The sequence below is a fragment of the Cystoisospora suis genome (genome assembly GCF_002600585.1).
Source record: "Cystoisospora suis strain Wien I chromosome Unknown contig_2934, whole genome shotgun sequence".
NCBI classification, from domain to species: Eukaryota; Apicomplexa; class Conoidasida; order Eucoccidiorida; family Sarcocystidae; genus Cystoisospora; species Cystoisospora suis.
The window spans coordinates 1-22,517 of NW_027155729.1; the positions used below are offsets into that span (position 1 = coordinate 1).

At 53.9% G+C, this 22,517-nt stretch overlaps 2 protein-coding genes across 2 annotated transcripts; one reads left to right on the forward strand and one right to left on the reverse strand.

The window, feature by feature from the left end:
* The first annotated feature begins 1 nt into the window (after position 1).
* Positions 2–780, forward strand: CSUI_005923 (methyltransferase domain protein). The gene has a single exon (XM_068066089.1). It carries the CDS (start codon positions 69–71, stop codon positions 492–494), a length of 426 nt encoding a protein of 141 aa, XP_067921933.1. The 5' UTR covers positions 2–68; the 3' UTR covers positions 495–780.
* A 435-nt stretch (positions 781–1,215) lies between these two features.
* On the reverse strand, positions 1,216–22,414 carry CSUI_005924 (histone acetyltransferase taf1). Its single transcript, XM_068066090.1, has 16 exons — positions 19,732–22,414; positions 16,877–19,001; positions 15,001–15,436; positions 14,306–14,569; positions 13,481–13,570; positions 12,510–12,684; positions 11,684–11,942; positions 10,724–11,164; positions 9,973–10,261; positions 9,407–9,612; positions 7,178–8,765; positions 6,767–6,913; positions 6,245–6,397; positions 5,277–5,369; positions 3,656–4,270; positions 1,216–2,518 (listed from the first exon to the last, which is right to left on the reverse strand). Exons 1-16 carry the CDS (start codon positions 21,323–21,325, stop codon positions 2,144–2,146), a joined length of 8,850 nt encoding a protein of 2,949 aa, XP_067921934.1. The 5' UTR covers positions 21,326–22,414; the 3' UTR covers positions 1,216–2,143.
* Between the last annotated feature and the right edge of the window lie 103 nt (positions 22,415–22,517).

Sequence of the window (22,517 nt, forward strand, 5' to 3'; positions counted from 1 at the left end):
AGGGTACGAGTGCAGGGACCCGCGCACCAGGAACGCCTTCAGACTATTGTGCAAGCCGCGCTGAAGCCATGACACAGATCAGGGACGCCCCGTCAATTTCCCGCAGCAGTTGCGGGGGGCCGTGGATCTGCTGGGAAGGGAAGTCAGGCGAGAACACTGCACAGTCCCGCCGGCGATCATTACCGCCGTTCCCACTGATTCACGACAAAGGCACTTTCGACGTGTTTTATTTGCTACGGACCCCTGAGATTTATGTACGACGCATATGGGGGTTGCTGGCTCCCGGGGGCATGCTTTTTTTGACCTCCTGCAACTGCACCCGGAGTGAACTGGAGGAGCTTTTCAGAGCTCGGGAGAGTGAGACGGAACAGCTTTTTGAAGTTGCTGATGAACTTCGCCATAAAACATTCAAATTTGGTGGTGTAGAAGGCCAAGTAGTGACGTCTTTGATGTTCCGACGAGTAGGGAGGTCGATCGACCGGTCTAGTGCGTGACACGTGGCGGGGCTAGGTACGCAGCGCTACGAGGGTCATGGGTGTAGGTGTTGCAATGAAGTGTGCGCAGGGGATGCTAGTGTGTGCCAGTGTGTCGTCCTGCCCGTTGCTTACTCGTCTCTCGATGTCTCTGCATTCACGGTAGTGGTCAACTTGTGGCTGCGAAAGTTTGTCTGGTGGCGCTCGCAGTATTGCAATGCCTTCTGCGCCGGCTCTTCGGATCATATACACGCTCCCGGCGTCGACCCTTTCAGGGTGTTTTTCTTCGTGAAACGGAAAATACCATATATCGAGCAAGACTGCCCCCGCGCGGACACCACTCGCAACGGGAGTCAACTGCACAAGTTTGTTTCCGCCTCAGTCACTCAGGTGCGTGCTACAGACAGGCGTTCAGGCTGACAGTGGAGGAAGAGAACTGCGAGCAGTATAACAGACCACATGACTAGCTAGAGTCTGGGAATGCCTTCGGCATCCCGTTAGTGAGGCTACCTGGCCTACGTGCCATCTTCCGTGCGCTTAGCATTACATCACGTGGGCGATGGTGGCGTTCCACGTGTCCTAGCATTTTGTAGGCTTCTCGTAGCGGTGCGCCTCCAACACTTACGGTGGCGCCCCACGTTCCTTGATGAAGCACGTCGAAAAAAATCGTCTCCTGTCATCACCTAAGTGTGATGCACGCAACAGGTGTCTCCGAAGAGTGCCGATGCACTACCGAGTTTGTGTCCGAATCACTTTTAACTGCGTTACTTCGTGCGGCAGGGCCTGTCTTGACTCGTACAAGATAGGCTGTTGTTGGAGCGCTCCGAAGAGATCCTCGAGGTTCTTGGGCTCGTTCTGCGGACTGGATTCGTCATTGCACTCGTACCTGACTTGGACCCCACAGTGACGCTGGGCCGACAGAAGACAGCTGCCCTGCTTTGCCGGTCACCGCACAGAAATATACTAGATGAAAAGGAACACCGACACCACAAACAGAACGGGTCTCTCTTGCTGGCTTCCCGGACACGCGGTGCTACCACCCGCAACGGGAATCACGAAAACTGGAGAAACCTCGAACTACACTCATTCGTCCGGCACCACACAAAGCACGAGCCAAGTGAAATGCTTCCTACCCGGTACGGCGCTCACACCACGCTCATCCGTGTCGTTCCGCAGACACTTGCATCGTTCACGGCATACGCACAATGCTGTGAGACAATGGCAGCCGAGCAAAAGCGCAGCTGAGGCGTTGAAAGCATGTCGTTATCAAAGGTACCATGGAGACGGCCTAGGCGTCACTACGGACTTCAGCTGATGTGCTCCACCCAACCAGCAATATTGTCGGCTTCGGCAACTGGCGACAGACTGGGACAACTCAACGGAAGGATAGACGGAAACAAACGAACCCATTTTCTCGCCCGCGGCCCCTCACCTCCCTCCAAAGACCGCATCCAGCCAGTCTCCCCCCTGTTATGCAAGACCGCGTGGCAGACCGCTGTTCAAAGGCAACACCTCCCAGCTTCGTGCCGTATTCTAGATCCGAATACTATCAAGTATCTAACGCCTCGGAGGGACACGAAGGTTCTAGACGCATACAAAGCCATGACGTCCCAGCGGACACACTGAAAGCTGGTTTTGTTGTTGATTAGATTAATGCGTCGCAGTGACTGTCAGTGATGCACGGAATTCTCCGGTTCACGTGGTATGCCTGTGAGAGCGTCCTCCCCGATCGTGTGGTACGGAAGCGAACCCCCCTCTGCAATGATAGCTTCACATTCGCGCACGGTCTCTTCTTGTTCTTCGAATTTCACCCGAACAACCTCTTCCAACTTGGAAGCCCTTTCCCGGAGCCACGCACTCGGAGAGTTTGGCGGATTAAACAGAAGACAATTACTCACTATCAGCCGGACATCGGCGAAAAACTGTTCAGCGGATAAATATTCTCTCTGCTTGCATTTCAAGGCGATCTTCTGCATCCACATCGGGTTGGCGATCACCCGGTAGTAACCTGGAGCGTACTTCTCCTCCACGCGCTGCCAAAAAGGCTGTCAAGACCCGCACACGCAGAACGAGCAACGTTCACCATAACGTTTTCACGGTTTGTGTAACCGCACGTGCATCCCGAAATCAATATCACACGGCAGCGAGGTTACTCCCCGGGAGTCAGCACAACCTGGATTGTGCAACTGCACAACTCATATCCTACGTTGTCACGAGGTCAGTAGACGCAACAAAAATTTCTGAATATGAATCACCTCCATAAGGGCAACACAGGCAAAAGAAGACCCAAGCTGGTAGCTAAACGTATCGTGAAAACCCTGTAATTCTAGCGTGGTCCACATTCGAGACCGGGTAGAACAAGGGTCTAACTGGCTGCGCAAGGAGAGGAGACGGCGGCGTACACGACATATTGGGTTGAGACTGCTTCTTCGTTGAACAAACAATCTCTCCACAGCTTCACAAACCAACACGAATCCTCGCGAAGTCAGGAGGAGACAAAGGAAGAACTACACCGGAATCAGGCACGTCACAAACTCCTGAACTGCACCTAAAGTCGCACGCGGGCCGCTCCCTCTGGAACGTGTATTATCCGATGCGGGCAGGAAGCCACAGCTTGATCTGCAAGACGGCAGCGAAGCTGCACATACCACAGCCCCAGTTACGTCGTGACTGGTGCTGTGTATCGACAAACACAATATTATCTTGCCAGGCGCTTTATGCTTATTCAGACTTTAAAGGGAACACTGTATGCACTCTCGTTCTGAAACTTTATTAGCTAAAGAAGAGACGTGTCCATATAAGGGGTTCTACGCTGGTACCTGACAAACGACGTAGTGCGTGTTTTCAGTGTTGGGTGGCGCTATCAGTGGCCCTCTATGTCAAATCATACTCAACATCAGAAAACCACGTCGATGTAGACGAGACACTTACGGAAGAAAGAGGTACAGTGTGAACAAGTTCACAGGCCGGAAATGCAGCTGGGGTGATTTATGCACAACCGTTTTAGCCTTGCCCCCTACAGCATATTCTGAACGACCAAAAAACTCACATAATTTCTGCACGAGCGCATATATTGATATAGTTTGAAAATACTGAGACGGACAAACGGAAGCCCAAGCAGTGACCCCTCAGTCGTGTTCCTTTGTTGATTTTCCGAGCGGATTTCACTGAAGTCCCCATACCTTGAAGGACTGCTGTTGCAGAACTACATTAACTATCCTCGCTAACGCTATATTCAGTTCATCAACAGCTGCCCTTCGACCGCGTGCCGAGGGATTCCATCGTCCGTCATCTTCATCGTCTGCATCTTCTTCATCTCCATCTTCGGCGCCTCCTGTCAGTCCTTCTGCTCGACTACTTCCTCCTGCTGCACGCTTCCTGCTTCCTTTACTCGACCCCCTCTTATTTACATTCCCGCCGGTTGACCCATGCTTCACCGACTGCAATGCAGAGCTTCCGGCTACGCTCCTTGCTCCGCTTTTCCTTCTTACAGAGTATGAGACGAGAGAAGAGCTCCCATCATCTTCTTCTTCGTCACCCCATCCACTAGCTCCGCCTCCCCGGGCTGACGCTGACGGTGCCGTTCCTCCCCCCCGTCCTCCTCGCACTCTCCCGCGAAGAGGAGTACGCCCGGCAGCAGAACTAGCACCGATTTCACTTCCCCCTCCCCCTTCGTACAACCCCGCCATAAGGAGATCTTCCTCTGCTTGCTGATTGTCCTTTCGTCTCTTCTTCATGGGGGCGGGCGAAGTTACTGCTGCCCCGGGACGCTTCGGTCCGCTGTAAAGAGGACAGTTCTGCATAGCAGAACACGAGAAGGACACTGCGAATGGAAGGTGACTTCGAAAGATTCCGCGGACGCCTGGGTGCCAAACGGATTTTTCTTACACCAGGAGAAGCTGTCGACTAAAACAGCTGAAGGAAGCTGAACTACAAGAAAAGTCCATTTCCTCGAACAGCTCATACTCCTACTTTTTACTAGTCAGCAGTTTCTACAAGAAAAGCAATTCTTCGCTCTAAGGAGCGAATAGACAGAACGCCAGACAGGCGCTGTCTCTATGAAGTGCAAGAGCACTGAAAGAGGCGGGACACGAATCTCGGCAAACACAAATACACGAACGCGCAGCCTGCAAGAAAAAACCGAAGAAAGAATCAACACGGGAAGCAAAAGAGAAAGGCAAGCACGCTGATTTAACTGAACTGCTGCTACGACATCGTGACTCTGGTTCTCGTTTTCTTTGGGAAAAAAAGAAAATCAGCTTTCTTCCTCGCGATCACCGCTGGTGAATTCGAGCTCGGAACTCAAAACAAAGGGCGAAGTTACAGGTCTTACTCCTGTACTCCTCTCTCAAGCTCTTTCGAAAAAAGCCACGATTAGAACCATACAGTATGTGCGCGCACGCCCCCTCCCGGAGAGCAGCGAGAAGATGGAACTGCTCACAGTACGGAATGCCTTCCCCTTCAGCTCGTGAGTTTGTGCACTAAAACATTTGCGACCAGCGTTTTTCGCCGATGTAGCAGGCAGAGTAGGCAGGTGTGAGTATGTGCACTCCGATGTGGTATTGGCCGGGGCGCAGTGCTCGGAGGCAATTCATGCAGACTGTCGGCTCAGGGAAGTTGTTTCGAGTGTCCTAGATACGCTGCTCAGCGCACCACGTAGGGCAGCGCTCCCTCCCCGCAATGACACTGCCGCGTGTTCTTCTGTGTGACAGCTGCGCGCTCAGTCCCTTCTTGTCCAGGAAGCTTTCTCGGACGAGAAAGGGTGCAAGTAATTCACAACTATATAAAGTCTTGGGTACTTACGACGTTCGTCGCTATGTGACCTGGCTGGCCACAGACCCTGCACACGCGCTTGCCAGCCAGGGCCTCCTTATTTCGTGTCGACGCCATCATGCGCTGCGCAGCAGGAAAAGGTCGACAAGCAGCTTAAGCGACATGGAAGAATTCTCGGACGCAAATCTGAAGTGACTAAACTGCGGCATGAAGCCTCCTCATCAACAGCTGCTGACTTGACACTACTGGAGCAAACAGCTCAACTGAAGGCAAATGCATATACAAGTGGATACAGTTGAGCTAACACCGGCAGAAGCAAATTAACGCAGGAGGTCAATAGTCCACTTGCTAGGAACAAAAAAAGCGTGACCGCCGAGAGCAAAATTTCACGCTGTAGGTTGGAGTAGCGTATCTATCTGCGGAGCACCCTCTGATATCTCCGAAAGGGAAACGCCGGACACGACTTGAAGAGCCGAAAATAGCAGACAATGCTGACCCATCTTCTCCATGAACTAACAGTTTGAAAAGGCCGTCACAGCTTACGCAGACAGTCAACATGTAGGGGACAATAAGGCTACTCATAAAACTGCAACAAGAGAACCCAGGGCGCTCGCAGTCAGAAGAGCTGTTGCTCAGACAAGGGCACCTACCACGACGTAGCCCACGCCCCCGATTTGGTTTCGTCAAAAAATGGGTGATAACGTTTCCCAGGGCGACCGAAGAAAATCTCGCCCAACTAGGGAGAAAACAGGAGGCGACCGCAGACCCACTAATGGGTTCGGGGATCCTATACCAGTTTTACAACGAGCAAAAGGACGATCAGTGCACCTGCCAGTTCAGCCCCCGTTCAGCTTGTCACCCCGCCCACAGTGCGGAGAAACAGCCTCCTAATGAACAAAAGACTAGCGCAGGCTTAGTGCCCATCAAAACACAGGCGCATTTGTTCGCCGCCCGGTAGTGAGCAGAAGGACTAGAGAGGAAGAGAAAATACGACGTACCGCGCGAGTTTCTTCGAGTCTTTTCGTCCGCCACAATATGAAAGCCCTGATGTTCTGCTCTCCGTATATAAGCACTACACGTTCACTGCTAAACGGCTCGCCTGCTTGCTGGCGAAAACGCCGTATCCAGCGGAGACAGGGGACTGCTTGGACCTAATGAGGCAGCGACAACACCACCACCAAGACGGGCCTCGGCAGTACATGACGCTCATTGCCCTGGTACGGTACATTTCCTGAGCTACGTCATACATCAGAAAAATACTGGCCGGAAGAGGGAACACAGAAAATGACACGAAGTGAGAAAACCTCCACCTACAGCGTACAGGGATCTACGCTTACACCTATGCGAGAGAGTCTTCCGCGAGGGGCGGCTAACGGCACAGGCGTAATGCATATCAACTCGGACAAGTATCAGACCGGTTCAAATACCCTCGCCTTCCGCAAGCACACCGTCCAGAATACAGACTGGGGCCTCAACTGGATGCCCCCCTCTCTTCGTGGCCGCTCCTGTGAGCAGCCTACGGGGAGACATGAGCAGCCCCCGCCGCGCACGCCTACCTTCATGTCAGCCTGTTGCTGTTCTTCAGCAGTCAATGGCTTCGCTGTCCTTGCCTCTTGCCTCTGACGAAGCACTTCCAATTCACGCCGTTCAAGCTCGTCTTCGTCTGCCTGACGCGAAGACCAACACGAAGCATGGACTTGACCGTACAGGCAATGGTCCGGAGATCCGAGATACTTGCTGGTAGCACTTCTTGGTTCTAGGGCGGTACAAGTAACAGAAGATTGCTACGTGTCTCGAGTGTGGACCAGCGGAGAAACTACGCATGTACCCTGTGAGTGAGCGTTCACACCAGCGAGTATGTGCGGAGATACCAGAGCGTATACACCCGCGAGCAGCACAGAGTATGCACACAAAAAAGCGCGCCGACACACCTCTCTGTCTTCCTCATCTCCATCTAAGGCGGCCAGTAAAGCGTCTTCCATTCCGCCTTCGGTCTCTGCTCCTCCTCCTCCAGCAGAAGATCCTGACGCGCCCCCTGCCCCCTTCTTCGTCCCCGCTCCTGCATGACCGCCGCTGCTGCCTTCTACCTCGTTACCTCGTTTTTTCTTTTTCCCACTCTTCTTCTTGCCGAGAATGATCACCTTATCTCCCCGCTTATGAGTTTTACTGTCAACCTCCTGTTTGGTTCCCTCGGTCTCGTCCTCTTTGCCCTCGTCCTCTCCACTGTCCTCATCGTCCTCTCCACCCTGCTCCTCCTCAGTGTCAGTGATCAGGGGCGCATCATTCTCAAGTGCCGCCTTCTGCCGCTGCAAGATCTCCATGAGCCTGTCTTCATATTCCTCTGCCCTCAAGCGGATACCCTTGATCGTCACTATCCCGCCCGCTCCTGACTGCTTTTTCCTGCTTTTCTTACCGTCTGCGCCATCCTCCTCCTCTTCTCCTGGAACGGGGAGTAAATCCGCGCTTCCAAATCCATCACGGTACTGTCGCACTAAGGCAACCTGATCCCACCGCGGCAACGTCCTTATAACAGATTCAGACAAGCCGTACTGTAGCAGTCTTCTGCGCAGTTCCTGCATGGAAAGCTTCCTCAAGTCCTCGCCTGTCCCTGCAACCCCTCCTCCTCCTGGGCCCCCACCCCCGGGACCAACACCACCCCCGGCACCTGCACCGCCATACCCGCTCAGAGCTGCAGCGCGAGCATCTCTGAAACCCGAAGCTCGCCCACCGCCGAGAAAGCCCAGACCTCCTCTCGGGCGGTTCAAGCGCTTGATAAGAGATATTCCTTCACCCCGACCCCCGGATGGATCTCCAAATCCCGTCAGCATGAACTGCGCACTTCCTTTGTTTGTAAGGACATCCTTACATTCTCTGGTCAGGCTCCACGGAGTCAGAAGAAGGAGCTCCTCAATAAAGCGGACTAGATGACCGAAGCGCTTACCCAAGCGACTCTCAGAGAACGCTTCACACACGGAAGTGAGAGCGGCATTCGACCTTCTGCAAGCATCCTCTACTGCCGTTAGAGCGTCATTTCTACTCTGATTATCCCCCCCCACTGAGGAGGAAGGAGGAAGTCGTGCCTCAACCTGTTGGCGAAATTTCAATTGAATCTCTTTGAGGCGCTTTTTTGCCGAGCCCAACTTCTCTTGAGACCGGCGTTCTTCCTTCTCAATGAACTGCGCTACGCCTCCTAAGCCATCAGCCGATGTCAGCGTCATGATGCCAATTGCCTTCAAGCGATAGAGCGCGGCATGAGCTGACTCCAAGCAGCAAACAACTTCAGGTCTGATGATGGAACGAATGGCTGCATCATCTAGGCGAGGTAAACGATGAGGCGCTATAGGGGATAAAAGTTTTAGCATCTGAGTGACTTCTTTCTCGATCACCGGGGGGCAAAACCGCTGCTTTACCAGATCTTTAATTCGCTTCATGTCCGTCACATTCCGCTCGGCCACGAACCTTGTAAGATGACGATGCACAGCACCGCGCACACAGAACCGCGAAACCCCGTTTACAGAGCTGGAAACAGCAACTTGTAACAAACAGAACTATACGTAACTATCATACACAAACGCGTGAAGCACAACTCGACGCCAAAGGTTCACACACGAGACAGCGACAAGGAACACGAGGCAGGAATAAGCTTTCAATACGTGAAGGAAACTGAGGAGCGCCAATACGCAGGACCGCAGGTGAACCTTAAACCCCAAGAAGGAATACCCGGACGCAGCGTGGATGATGCAAGTCAGGAACGCGCTCCCTGAGGCCCAGACGCGCCGCCGCGCCTGCTAGCATCAGTAGTGAGTGGATAGGTACGGGGCGCTCGCCACGAGTCTTTGTTCGGCTAAAGCAACTCACACGGCTGCCAGAAACCAAATGCTGCGAACTCCGTGTGCGCTACTTTCCACACAAAATAAGAGAGAACCCACTGAAACGGCGAGGCCTGGAGGGTCCATGCTCAAACTAGGAGCTGCGAGCGTCCACGTGTAAGCACACCGGCGCGTCCATACATGACCACAGATGTAAGCACTCCGACCCATCAACGCACTTTCAAGAACATAGAAGGGTCCGTACATGCTCCCGATGTCGCAAGAAGACAAGTCGAAAGCGAAGATCGGGAATGAGTTAAAGACTGAGTGAAAGCAAAAGAACAGGCGTACCGTAACGCCCAAGCCTTGGCATGGAGCTTGCGGTCTTCTAGATGTTTTTTTGAATTCGGGGCCTGCACCTCCATACGCGGTTCGCACTGCCCGACTGTATAGACAGTGCAGTTGGCAGGACTGCCCAGCGAACACAACCCGTCAACAACCTGCGCGTCTCGGACCTGTTCCTCTCCAGGAGGATACAATAGAGGCCGGAGGTAAACCTGGGGGAGTTGGCGCAACAGCGAAATAGATTGATGGACTGGTTACACTGCACAGTCACTGCCATGTGACCCTCCCGGGTTGCAGACAGAACACCAACAATCTCCGGTTGCTATACAGCTGTACGCAACGCACTGCGGAACACGGCACCGTACTCCGGGAAAGCGCGGCGCAAATACATACGGCAAGAAGAACGTCTCCTTGACTCGATATGGACTGAGATTGAAGATGCGCCCATCCAAGGAAACCAGAATCAGCGTGCAGCTTGAAGCCACGAAACACGAGGGACTAGTCACGGACTCAGCACAGAGCCGGTAGGCCACACTCGTGGCCAAAACGGCAAAAGCAAGCGACAGACTTACTTTACAGCCCCCTTTAGTCCGGGTGCGCACAAGAATGAAGTCTGTATCCCTGAAGTCATGAAATCTCGTATCCCGCTTAACTGGCAGCGACGGTGTTGCGGGGTGTGCGTAAATAGGCGCCTTTAGAAGAGGACTCTCCACAATAGCTTGTCCCTGTCCTTTCAGCAGGGGTAGTCGGGCACCAAAAATCATGATCCCTCCCTCTTCCTGTTGCTGCAGACGAAGTTCCCCAAAAGAACCTAGGCGGCCTTTCAGCTGTCTCTCTGCTTGCTGGACTTGTTCCTGGCGGCTAAGAAGAAAACAACACAAAAGCTCGCGAAGAGAGATCACGTAGCACCACTCAACACCACGACGCTGTTACCGCTGTCGAGGCATGCCCCGGTCAACTCCACCAAGCCGGGAGACAGCTGAAACGCCACCTAGGTTCTTACGAGGAACTTCGTTTGCAGCAACACGAAGGAGAGATCATGATTCTTCAGAGATTCCCACACATGTAAGCACGGTACAAACAATAGCTTACCCCTAGGGTTTGTCCAGTTCAGCACCATAGTGCATCCGTCTCCACGCACGCACTTACATGTAGAAACACAGGCAGCTCCGCTTCCAAAGGGGCCTCCTTAATACATCTCACAAAAAACGATACCTTCCACTGATGACGACACCGGCATCAGTTCACACACGCGAGGGTGTTGAGCTGAAGCAAAGAACGACTATCACCCCAGGAAGAGAACTACAGGAACCCTGGCCTTACCTTAAGTCTGCGTGTGGTGGGGACGACGGAAAGAAGTGCCGAACAATGCGAACGGCCATCCCCGGGTTGTGCATCACAAGCGGCTGCTGTTCGATATATTCGAAGAGCGCAATCGGGGCATCATCTTTTAGTGACAAGTCCTGAGGGCCGTAGAAATGGTTTGCCAGATGAACAGTTTCGTGTCCCCCCTGCCCTCCCCCAGAGACTACTACCAAAGCCTCGGATCCATCTGACGGCCCGCCGCCACGGGTCACCGCTGTTGGACTGCGATTTCCACCTCCACCGACGGCACTTCCAGTGCCGTCGTCATTCACGCCAGACGCTGAAACCGTATCCGACCCGCTCCCGCTTGCGCCAGGTGCCGCAGCCGACGCTGCGGCAAGATGCTGGCCTAAGCATTCCTCACGAAGACGGCGCACCACCTCACTCGGCTCAGGGGGCCTAAACGATGAAGGATTGCCGGACAAAAGCGCAGGGCACGACCAAAGATGTTGTAAAGGACATCAAGAAGAAAACTCACGGCCGGAACTTCTACCAAGTTTTAGGTGAAAGTGAAGCAGCGTCCAAATACAACGTACGGGCAACACGCAACATGCAAGCACACTTCTGCGTATCCACTGCGGGCATCCACCAGCCGACCAGTTTCATACACTCCTCTTTTTGAGACTGGACAGTCACGATCCTTTGTCAGCGCGATTCTGAAAACCCTGCCTTGCAACCTTCATGCAGACAGCGCTACCGTCAGTGTCAGTGTCGCAGCCGTGAAAGCCTGACCTAGGCTTCGGCAACTCAGGGGATTGAGACATCTTCTATATGCTGATTACGAGTGACGGGACCGGCAACAGAGATTTGGACTGAGAGCCTGGGAATAGTTTTTGAAACTGTATGGCACCGGACGGAGGCTACTTAGTCAGGTGCTTGCATGAACACATCGAGGAAACTCACGCCCAGACTACTTACAAAACAATCCAAGGGCCTCTCTCTGGAGGGGTACCGTCGCCCCCCACGGAACCGCTGAGCAACTTTCTCCTTTTTTCCTCTCTAGCAGAAATGAATGCCGAAGAGCAGCGTTCCTTTTGGTGTGCCGAAGAGGCTACAACGCCGCAGCGAAAATCAGGACGGTGAAATCGCAGCATGGCAATGCGCCCCCGACGGCCCGCCACTGGATGTACTCCCTGTAACTGGAATGCGATCTTTGTATGCACCAACGGTATGCCACCTGCAGTGCTCACACAATCACACCAATCGCACTGCCAGACAGCGAGTTTGTTCTTGTACAGGGACAACTGCAAACCTCAGCAAACAGAGATGACCGCCGCCTCTGCAGGTTCATCTTTTTAAGAGCCGCAGCTCAACGACTATCGGCAATTGCAAACCCGCAGATACCCGAAAAAGGTACCTGTGTAACAGCCGCGTCAAAAGAAGGAAGGATGTCATTGGCTATGCAACCACCAGACGGCTCAACACCAATGAGTGCATTCTGGACACTGCGAGCTCTCAGTTTTACGCTTATGCCTCGGTCCCAGCACACTCGGGTGCCGAAGTATTCCATGAGGATATATGTACCCACCGTGCCGCGCCGCGCTGAACAAGCCTAAGAGACTGAAATCCTATCTTGCCAAAGGCTCCATACCTCGACTTCATTCCCTTCCCGGAGATTCACAATGGACAACACCCCCAAAAAGGAAACGCCTGCTTCATTGCTGAGTCAAAGTAAAATTGCAACAGAGAACGGGAATCAAAGAACGAACGAGCCGTGTCATGTCGCTCGCACGCACAGGCGCACCTCTGACACCATGGTCTTTCCCCCGGCAATGCAGACGACGATTCTCTTGAAAAGAATCAAAAGACGTGTTGAGTCGCTGCAGCGCTCCTCCACTTTTCTCCTTCAAGGAAAACTCCCCGAGAGTCACAACGAATTCTTGTAAAGGACTACGAGCCTTTGATGAACGCGTTTCTTGCTGCAGCAACACCGCTCAACATCAAGCACTCAAGCACGCCACACGATTTCCCGCTCTGCCGCTGCGAACCGAACCCTAAGCAAGCCTACCCGGACACGATTCTGGCAAGCGGAAGTTTGCTGCCTTGTTCTACAGTTTCGAGCTCGGTATGTACAGGTGCACCCCTGCGTAACATAGCCATCCTGGTCTGCCTGAGCATTCGAGGATAATACCATGGATGTACAGCCCACGCGCCAAACAAGGAACGACACCCCACGCACAGGTAAAAAAAAACAAGTTCGATAAGTTCCGTGAACAGATGTACTTTCAAGAAGCCAGCGGACTGAGCTGCACGCTTCATTGTTACACGGTCTCTCCGGCTAAGACTCCAGACATAGCTGTTCGTCCAGAGAACCAGTTGATAGGGGAAAAACCATGTCGATGGTCTAGATCTTAATTCCTGGACCTCAGGAGGAGGCAGCCGCAGCACTGTCTAAACCGGGCCAGTCCGCCGGCTCCATACCGGGTTGTTGGGCACACCAACAAACGCGTCACGAACGCAGGATACACACAGCTTTTCTGTCAACAAAGATAAAACGAAGGATTCTCCGAGTACACGGTTAGCACCCTGAGTGACACTGGGAGGTCTACGCTTCTGTGATCGCCCTTTCCCGAGAACAGCAAAAAACAAGAATTCTCGCTCTGTCTGATGCTGCCGATGGCTATACATTACCTGAAGATTCAACGAAACGAAGGTAACAACCCGTGCAGTGTGAAAACACTAAGAGGCTCATACAGACAGTGGTTGCACACGAACCTCTGCAGCCGCCATGGCGTGAATCTCCACGGCACTCTTCCCTTGCTTGACGAGCTCAATGCGTTTCTGCTTGTCCAGCTTCAGGACTTCCTAGTTTACAGCAAGAGAAAGAACAGTGCGCACATTCGGATAGCCGGTACCGAGTCCAAGAAAATGTGTAACGCTTTCGTACCAGAAGACTCGGGTTTCGCTGACCGCGCACTGTTTTCAGATGCCCGGCGCCCGCACAAACGCGTAGCTATAGAAGGCGAGAGCTCCAGATGAGCTTCAGGTCAGCACGTGAAAAATCACGCGGACATGCCCTGGGACAGACCACAGTGCTCTGGAGAAGAACCGCTTAACCAGAATGACAACCTCTACAATGCACGTAGCCTGAGGCGAAACTCTCTTCAAGGGCTCTTATCCCGGCTTCTGCACTGTTACCTGCGGTAAACTGATCCCAGGTTGAATGGGAGGCGAGTACGCTGGAAGTTAGTGGCCAAGTAACTCCCTTTTTCCATCAGTCCTTTTCGCTTAGCCACTCCAGCAGCACAATAAACAAATTTGATAGAGAGGCGCGCGTCCCAAAAGACTAGAACCAATCGTGAAGGTACTGATATCAGTGTTGCTGGTGACGGGCAATTCGACGACACGATCACCAGGATCACAATGCATCTTGCATTCCTCTGTACCAATAACAGCTATGAGGTGCTGTAAGACCACGCTGTCTCCCCTTTCACTGTGTGTGAACTCTCTCCAGAACACAGACGTTACCACTGTTGCAAACACTCTGCCCACACCGGATCGCCTACATGCATGCCCTGCCAAAGCTCACCCCTCGGTTACCTGTTTCGCTTTTCTCCTCAGTCGAAGCGCTGCAGTTCGAGAGACGCCAGCAAGAGCCTCCTCAGATTCGAAGAAAGCACCGGCTAAGTCAGAGGAAACACCCACTCCCGCATGAGCACCTGGCCCCCTGATTGCAGTGCCCGCTGACGTGGCTCCCCCACTCAAAATTGCTTCCGGCCCAACACCTTGACGAGAGGGCGTGGCTAAGCTAGCATGGGAAGCACCGCCGTCTGCTGTGCCATCGGGAGTGTCGTCTTCTTCTTCCTGTCCAAGAACGGCAAACGAAGAGAAAAAAGAAACGCTACCTTCTTTCCCACAACCGGTGAGCCACTGTGCTACGCCACTCCCCTCGACCAGTGACGTCAAATGCAAGTCGTTGGCTGGCTGACGAAAACCTGAACCCTAAACGTGCTACTCTGGCCTGATGTTGCAGATCCCAGAAATATCCGCGACAAGCGAGGCCAGAAGACGCAGGCGGGGGTGCTCACGCCTCCGAATCAGTGGGACTTCCCGGGGGTAGGTGCAAAAACAGTGACAGCGAACAGCGGTTGCTAGTTCATTCTCATCGCGTAGCAGCGAAGACGACAACATAAACACGCGCCAGGTTGTCCGCTACAGGCACACACATAGACGTATGCTTGTATACTGATTTCTGCACCCAGATTGGAGCATTTTTCTTTCCATGGAGGACTTACCTGAGGAAACTTCTCTGGCAGCTCCTCACTAAGGCGAAAAAGGAGATCGTCGTTCATGTCAAAAAAGACGCACGAAAGAATCTCGAGTTCTGGCCGTGCTTCTGAGACATTCTGCAGACGGGAGTCTTTTTCCTTATGCCGCGAAGGAGCGCTCTGGGGTCCGCTCCCCTCCGGAAAAAGGGGAGGGACATCGAGACCGTGTCTTCGACTGTCATACAGGAGAGCTTTCGTTTCCGCCCTTCGACCCTCTGCTTCATTAGACACATCTTCGAAGCGCGATGAAGCGTCAGGGGGAAAGCGAGGAGAACCGGGAACGACAAATGATGCAGAGAGAAAGAGAAAGAGGAAGCGCTCTGATTGCTGCTGTTGGCGTAAAAGGAGGTCGAAGGAGGGGGAAGCCGGTGAGAGCGAGCAAAAAGCGCCACCACCTGTTCCTCTACGGGTGAAAAATACCAGAACAACAGTGCTCGAGAACTATAGGTTCGCGAACAAGGGGTGCTTCTTTTTCCTGGCTGACAACCTCCACAGACATCGTACCACATGATAGAAAGACTATTGTTGCCAGTCCGGAGAAAAAACGACTACGTCTACGGGTTTTTTTTCGAGTGGTTGATAACAGACACACCGGGAAAGGTCACGCCGAGGAGATACGCATGAACAAACTCGCCTGCATCGTCGTCATGTTGAGGATTGACAGCGGACCGTCAACGAGTCAAAGCCAAGGGAGAACGTGTGGCGCTGCTGGTGCACCGCATGCTCAGGAGCAATGTAGGTGTTGCGTTTGCCAACTGAAGTGGCGCTCTGCCCGCCCGCAGTTGTAAACAGGAGCGGACGCGTCTTTTCAGTGATGCACTGATGGCTGGTCTAATAGAGACACACCAGGAAACTACTGTAGAAAGAATTTTGTTCGGTAGGAAGGTTATACACACGAATATGCCCCGGGCATGTGAAACCCCCCCTCTGTGCTGCTGCTTGGACAATTTTACACCAAGAAAAAAGTCGGCCCAAGCTCAAACACTGAGTATAATTGATGTGTACCAAACCTATCAGACCCCGTCCTCCAGCACTTCCAAACACAGCCATCAACTCAAACAGAACGAAAAATAAAGAAGACCAGTTCTCCAGCTCGACCCTGCAGATCTTTTTTTTGGGGGGACATGCAAATTGTGAAACTCACGCGACTGGTGGTACGAATGCTTCGGTGTATAGGAGTGATTACGTTTACACATTGGACTGGGTCCATACACACACGGATTGTGCTCGCACCAGAAAAGGCGGGGTAGATATGAAAATGAAAGACACCTGGACTGACGGACCCGACACTGAAGAAAAGCAACACAGACGTGCCGGCTCGTGTAGGCTGAGCGCACCCCGGCGTGTTGCCTGCATGCTACCAGTTTGGCGCCAGCCTTTCATCAGAGCATACCCCCGCTCTTCGGACAGAACAGACTATTGGCTACAGATAACAGGTCTGCAAACCCGAGCCGAGACATCCTGTTTCCTTGATACTGCGCTCCGAACGAGTGCTGCCATAATTGGGGCTCGCGATGACGATCTACGAACCTTTGTGTACGCCTTCATTCCCGAATGAACGGGCTACCGGGGGTGGAGACGGCGAGGAACAGCAACCAGATATGGGAAGAAGAGATAGACACGAGGAAGAACTGGAATAGAAGCATATGGCTATACCTAGTTCAAACCAGGCAATCTACAATGGGTAACAGGGCACGCGGTCCCCACTGACCTTTCTCATCTACCGTTCTAGAGGTAAATTGCTTGCGCTTCACCACCTCAACGAGACTGCGAAGCCCCCACCGCTGCGGCACCCCTAAATTCCTTCTAGTGGGACAACGGCAACACTGTTCATGATGCTTACCCCAGTCCTGCTGCCTTTCCAGCAACACGATCTAATTCAGCCTCCAAGGCCCGTAAAGTGTCTGCCCTCTCCGTGGCTAAGGCCGACTCCTCCTCCTCAAGCGTGAGAACGGCAGCGCTGGCAGCAGCCGCCGCCACACTCGCTTCTTCTTCCTCATCCGGCAGATCCCTACCGTCTGCAAGAGCAGCTTCTCTAGCAGCTATGCGAGCAGCTACTCCTGCCACCCGGGCAGCTGCGTCTGCCTCTGCTGAGGCCAGGGCTGGGTCTTTCTTCTTCCAGTGTAACAGACGGTGTACGCGTGTCATCGCACACTCGAGTGTCCCCTCTATCTCACCCCAAAGAGGCTCTCGCAAAACAACAGGGTGATTCTGAGAAAGCGCACCCACGTCATCTTCAACCTGGTCGCCCAGCAGCCCGCTCTGTACTTGACAGGACAACAGTCCGGACCCCGATGCACTTGTCAACGAGCCGGAGACAAAGCCCGTCGGAGCCCCCAGTAGACCGTCAGGATGCTGCGCTGGCTGCTGCGCGACACCTAGTTGTTGAGGACCTGTCATGTCGCTGACCGCGAGTTGTCCAGAAACCTGAGCTGTGGAGGACGGTGAACCAACAGGCGACACGCTCGGGACACCAGACGAGGCACTACGCGAATCTACTACACTTGGAGCAGAAGTGAGAGAAGAACCACCTGGGACAAGAGAATGTAAACCGTCGCCACGGTGTGAAGGGTGCTGGTGAGCATCATACAAGTCAGCGTCATCAAACTCGAACTCATCATCCAAATCCGCCCGTGCAGAAGCCAGGTGCTGAGAGGGACCCGGGGGGCTCACGGGACTGGCGCTAGCTATGCCTACGCCTGGCCGGTCTCCCGCCGTAACGGGACGACCACGAGGCGAAGACGCTGTAATCGACTGCGCACTTGCCGAGCCAGTCACCTCGCGCGGAGAAAGCGAACCAAGCTGATCTTCTACACACAACTTCCGGTTGGTTATGTTCGCCTCCTCCTCGCTGAGACGCCTGTCAGACGCGGGCTGCTCTGCCGAGTGAGCGGGCAGCAATGGGATTGAAAGGCTGGAGCTTGATTCCCCTCCTTTTTGCACTGCACTTGCAGGCCCCGGCACAAGCTCGCCATCGACCAGGCTCCTTCCTTCCCCGAAACCGGGGCTGGTAAACGAAGGTTCGCCTCCTGCACGGCACCCCGCTGGTCCTCCTCGAGTAGCCCCCAGGCCCGTTTCCTCCAGGTTGCTGTCTGAAGTAGTTTTGGGTCCCACTTCTGCCTCGACCGAACGTCGACATTTTTTCTGTGGCGCCTGGCACGGATCAGCACTTTTTCGGCTACTACCGGCGGGGCCACTGTAGTAAGTCTCCGTATACTCCTCCCTCCCGCTGCCTGTGTCCCGGCCGTGTATACAAACCCGGCAACCGCAGGTGGCAGTGCAACCAAAACCCCGGACTAAAGCGGTGGAACCCCCCGTCGCTGCGAGCAACGCGGACTCGGTGCAGCAACATGATGGGAAACCAAGAGATCCAAGCGAGAGCGAAGAACCACACGGCCGTGAAGGTTTATCGGGAAAGAGCTCGTTCGCATCAACAAGTTGACCGGAGAACGGTGAGACACCCCACGCTGTTTCCCATCGTAGAGACGCGGACACTTGAGCGAACAGAAGGCGATAGGCCTGCTGGATGTGCACATGCCTCTGCGCGAGAACTCGCCTCCTCTGACGCCACTGCTGCCTCACTGACGGTGGACTACTTGGCTTGGGAATCTGGTATTGATGCTGGATTAGCTGCGCTTGCAACTGGCGCAGCTCAAGTTGAAGATGGTGCAACTGAACCTTCTTCACGTGAAAATCCCTTCTCCTTTCCAACTCGGCATCCGCTTCGTATGCTAAGAGCCCAAAGGAATGGGCGGAAAAGCAGAGAGAGATGCACAGGCGACGCCACTCGGCCAAAAGAAACTGTGGGAGACAAGAGGTTGATGAAGGGAAAAGAGAAAAAGAAGGGGATGAAAGCAAAGCTCGCCAGGGATGAGAGCACGAAAACACCGAGCGGGACTTGAAGGATTCCGTCGAGGATACAGACAGAGGACGATGAGACGGCAGACAAGAAAAGAGCGTTAAACAGTCTGAGAGGCACAAGCAGCACGGACAAAAACACCGCGTTTCTATCCATGGAAAATCTTGCTCCGACCCAGCACAGCGGTCCGAGGCGAAGTGAAACTGTGCCGGACCACTGCAGCAGCCGTTGCACCCAAGGCGCACTCTCCGTAAAAATCACGGGTTCTTTGCACAGGAAGAATAAACCCCGAGAGACAAACCAGGAAATCGTCGAGTATTCACGAAGACGTGGGAACACGGACGACGAGGCTGACGAGACAGAATGAAAAGAACCGGCTTACAGGCGAACGGAGTTTCCTCCGTGTCGCCGAGTGAAAGACCCACTCGTTGTCCGTCCAAAAAGAGCGGCAGTGTAGCTGGCATCCAGAAGGGGTGGCTTAGGGCCAGTCCGAGAAACACATAGTCCGTTTCCAGGGGAACGGTACAGGGAAAGACGTATTTATGTGCAGGCGATTCCCCACCAAAAAGGAAACGAGTGGCCTCTTTCCCCTGGACTGCAGCAAAACTACTCCGAGTCTATCACTGTCAAACCTCACTCGCTGTGTACGAGTCCACCTGTACTTACTCCAGAACGAGCGGAAAAGCCCGTAGGCACCCCCGTGGAACATCTACCGATGTGATCATCTCCAGTCTAGTTATCTCTGCATACGGAAGAGAACTACACCCATACACAGAGACGCGCGCTTGAGATCATGTAGTAGTTTACACGGAAAAAAAGACCTATCCTCCCAGCAGTACCTGATATTCTGTTCTTTGCTGCAAAAACTCCTGCGAACTGCCTGAACATATACACCTGCTCCTGCGCCTCTTCGACTGACCAATGCCGGCTGGAGCCGGCCGGGGGATGCAGGTAATCAGAAATGCATCTTCTTTTAAAACGCTCCCAGGAACGCAGCAACGAACTAGCCAGTCCTTTTGCAGTCGGCGTGCTGCTCTTCGCAACAGGGTCCAGCAATGCTTTATCTTCGTGAGGATCCAATGCGGTCCCTTCTTTCTCAAGTACGGCGGTGTGCCGTACCGGACTGGGCTTCCCGTCTTGGGAGTCGAGACCTAGTTTTCCCCTCGCAAAGTCTGTGGCTTTGTTGTAAGATACTCCCGCGCTCCCCCTCGAGCTCTCCCATCTGTGCCATAATTCCTTTTGATCTATCTGGGTGACCTCCAAACCGCATTTCAACTGCTGGAACGCAGGCGATGGCGGCCCTTTCGCCCCGGCAGATGTCGAGCCAGGTTTGCCGAGGTGACCAGTACGTGCAGCTGGAGGGTGCAGTAGCACTCGTGAGGGAGAAGAGGACAGAGACGAGGCTTGTGGAAGAGCAGTGACATAACCGCAGGAGGCTTCTACAGAAGGGAAAAGAATATCTAGCAATTCATCTGGGGAGGACGACACGGTCAGACAAGAAGATGAGGACGCAGACCGCGACACGGCGCCCGCAGCAGCCGTCCGCCCCATAGCAGAGGCAAGGGAGGACGGGTTAGAACTTTCAGGTGGCGCCCCGCGAGAAGACTGGGTCTGTTCATTGCCTCTAGAACCGACTACCGAAAAACTTTGGCTGTAACGCGGGACTATCCCACCCTCCATATGGGCTCCGGCTGCAGCCGACGCACCACTCCCGCTAGCCTGTAACATATCTCCAGACGTTGAAGAGACACCCTGGTTCGAGTAATCTCCTCCCCCCCGTAAGACCCTTCGGGGAGGAGACCCTGAGGCAACATTCTGCCCCTGACGTTCAGTAGATTTTGACTGGAAACGAGACTGAACCGCACCTGGAACTGAACTGACGCTTGGGAAAAAATCTCCAGCGTGCGACCCAGCTACAAAAACAGGCTGTGGTGGCTCTGGCTTCGGCGTAGTGCGTTTAGAGACAGAACCTGACTGTGCATCTGCACCTGGAGACAGAACAGGAGGGGAGGGAGAAAGCGAATATGAAGACGGACTGTTTTGACGCACTGCTGCATCAGGTGATCTGAAGGGGGGGTAGACACCTCCGCTACTGGTTCCGGACTGCGGGGCCTTCTCCGGCCTCAGCAAACCGAAAGGGGCAGGGAAAGAGGAACCCTGCCAGTGGGTGAGGTGGTGAGAGGCAGGCGGTACCCACGTTTGAAGTGAGGGGTACGAAGAATAGGACGGAAACGAGGGAGGGGAGAACGGGACGGGGGCAGGAGGGCCACCATTGTAGACGGCATGGTGTTTACTTGGGAGTGCCAAAAGTTGGACAGATGGAAACGAAGTACAGAGAGGAGGACGACTTGCCGGGCCCGGATCGCTTGCAACGCCAGGGCCGAGCCCAGAGCCAGTGGCCCGAGTCATTCCCTGCCCTGATTCGCAGCTCATCTGTTACTTTCAACGAGAGGCCGCTTCTGAGCTAACAATGCAAACGCGGCAGAAGAGTTAGGAGACCACGGTGTCGCACGAGGAAACAGCGGCAGATACCCTTCCGCCCGACATGCCCCCGCCCGGAGACGTGGTCGTGAAACGACGCAAAGTGTAGGTGTCGAAGAGAAACGTGCAAACGCTTATAGCTTCGGCTCCCGTTTGGCATCAACGCGGTAGCTTGGTCTGAAAACACCCGATGCCTGCACAGCAAAAAATTACTCTTCCTTACGAACCCTGACGACTGTTGACGGCGTGAGATCGGGCCCTTTGCCGTCACAGCAGAATTAAGGGTGTAAAGAGGTAGTACGGACACAGTCAGCAGATTGTGGCTGCACGTTCTTGTGAAAACAACGGAGACAGGTCCTCCCTCATCAAAACCACAGCGGGGACGAAAGCTAACATGCGGCATTATATATTGCTGTATAACCATGCTAATTAGAAACTCGGCATTCGGCGCGACCGTCACATCAAGCTAGGACAGTGAGTCCAAGAAGAAACAAGCTGCCAACCCTTGTTCACATGGCGACAAGGCGTATGAACGAGGCGGCGAGGTGTCCTTCTACAACTGTACGCAGCATGCGACGAGGCGCTCGAATGCCCACCATCTGAGAGCCAAGGCTCGAATACAAGTTACAGTGTACGTGTGGGTGCAGGCCGCCATGTGGACCCATAGCCGCGATCGGCCAGCTTCCCATCTGTATCTTCTCCAACGTCCATCAGCGTTGCCGAGAAGGAGGCGGCGCTGTCGGGCACGGGTGCGGTAGGGACACAGAACGGAGGAGCACAGAGAAAAAATCGGAGCTCTCACTGAAAAGCGCGCAGGAAAAAAGTCCAACCGCCAGCCACGCCAAGGGAAACGTGTAAACCATGCGAAAGCTCGATCGACCACGAGAAAGGGAGCGCATGCGCATCTCACGTGTTCGCGTTCCGATGCTGAAGGTAATGCAGACGAAGGGGGCAGAACATCTTTTCTTGTCAATAGGGTTCACAAACGTAAAGGGGCCCCCTATGCTCCTAAGGAACCAACGGATGGCAGAAGCCCTGCTTCGTTTCTTTGGAGACATGCAGCCCCCTGAAGCATGAGCAGGGCCTCAGGGGCGGTAGCAGACGCAATCGGGATACGTGACGCGGACGACACAGCTCGACTGTG

Coding starts and splice junctions, on each gene's coding strand:
- CSUI_005923 (XM_068066089.1), top strand. CDS start 69: ATGACACAGATCAGGGACGCCCCGTCAATTTCCCGCAGCAGTTGCGGG.
- CSUI_005924 (XM_068066090.1), bottom strand. CDS start 21,325: ATGAGCTGCGAATCAGGGCAGGGAATGACTCGGGCCACTGGCTCTGGG. Junction 19,002..19,731: donor AGCAAAGAACAGAATATCAG/GTACTGCTGGGA, acceptor TGTGCCTCTCAG/ACTGTTTAACGCTCTTTTCT. Junction 6,914..7,177: donor GAGATGAGGAAGACAGAGAG/GTGTGTCGGCGC, acceptor TCTTCGCGTCAG/GCAGACGAAGACGAGCTTGA.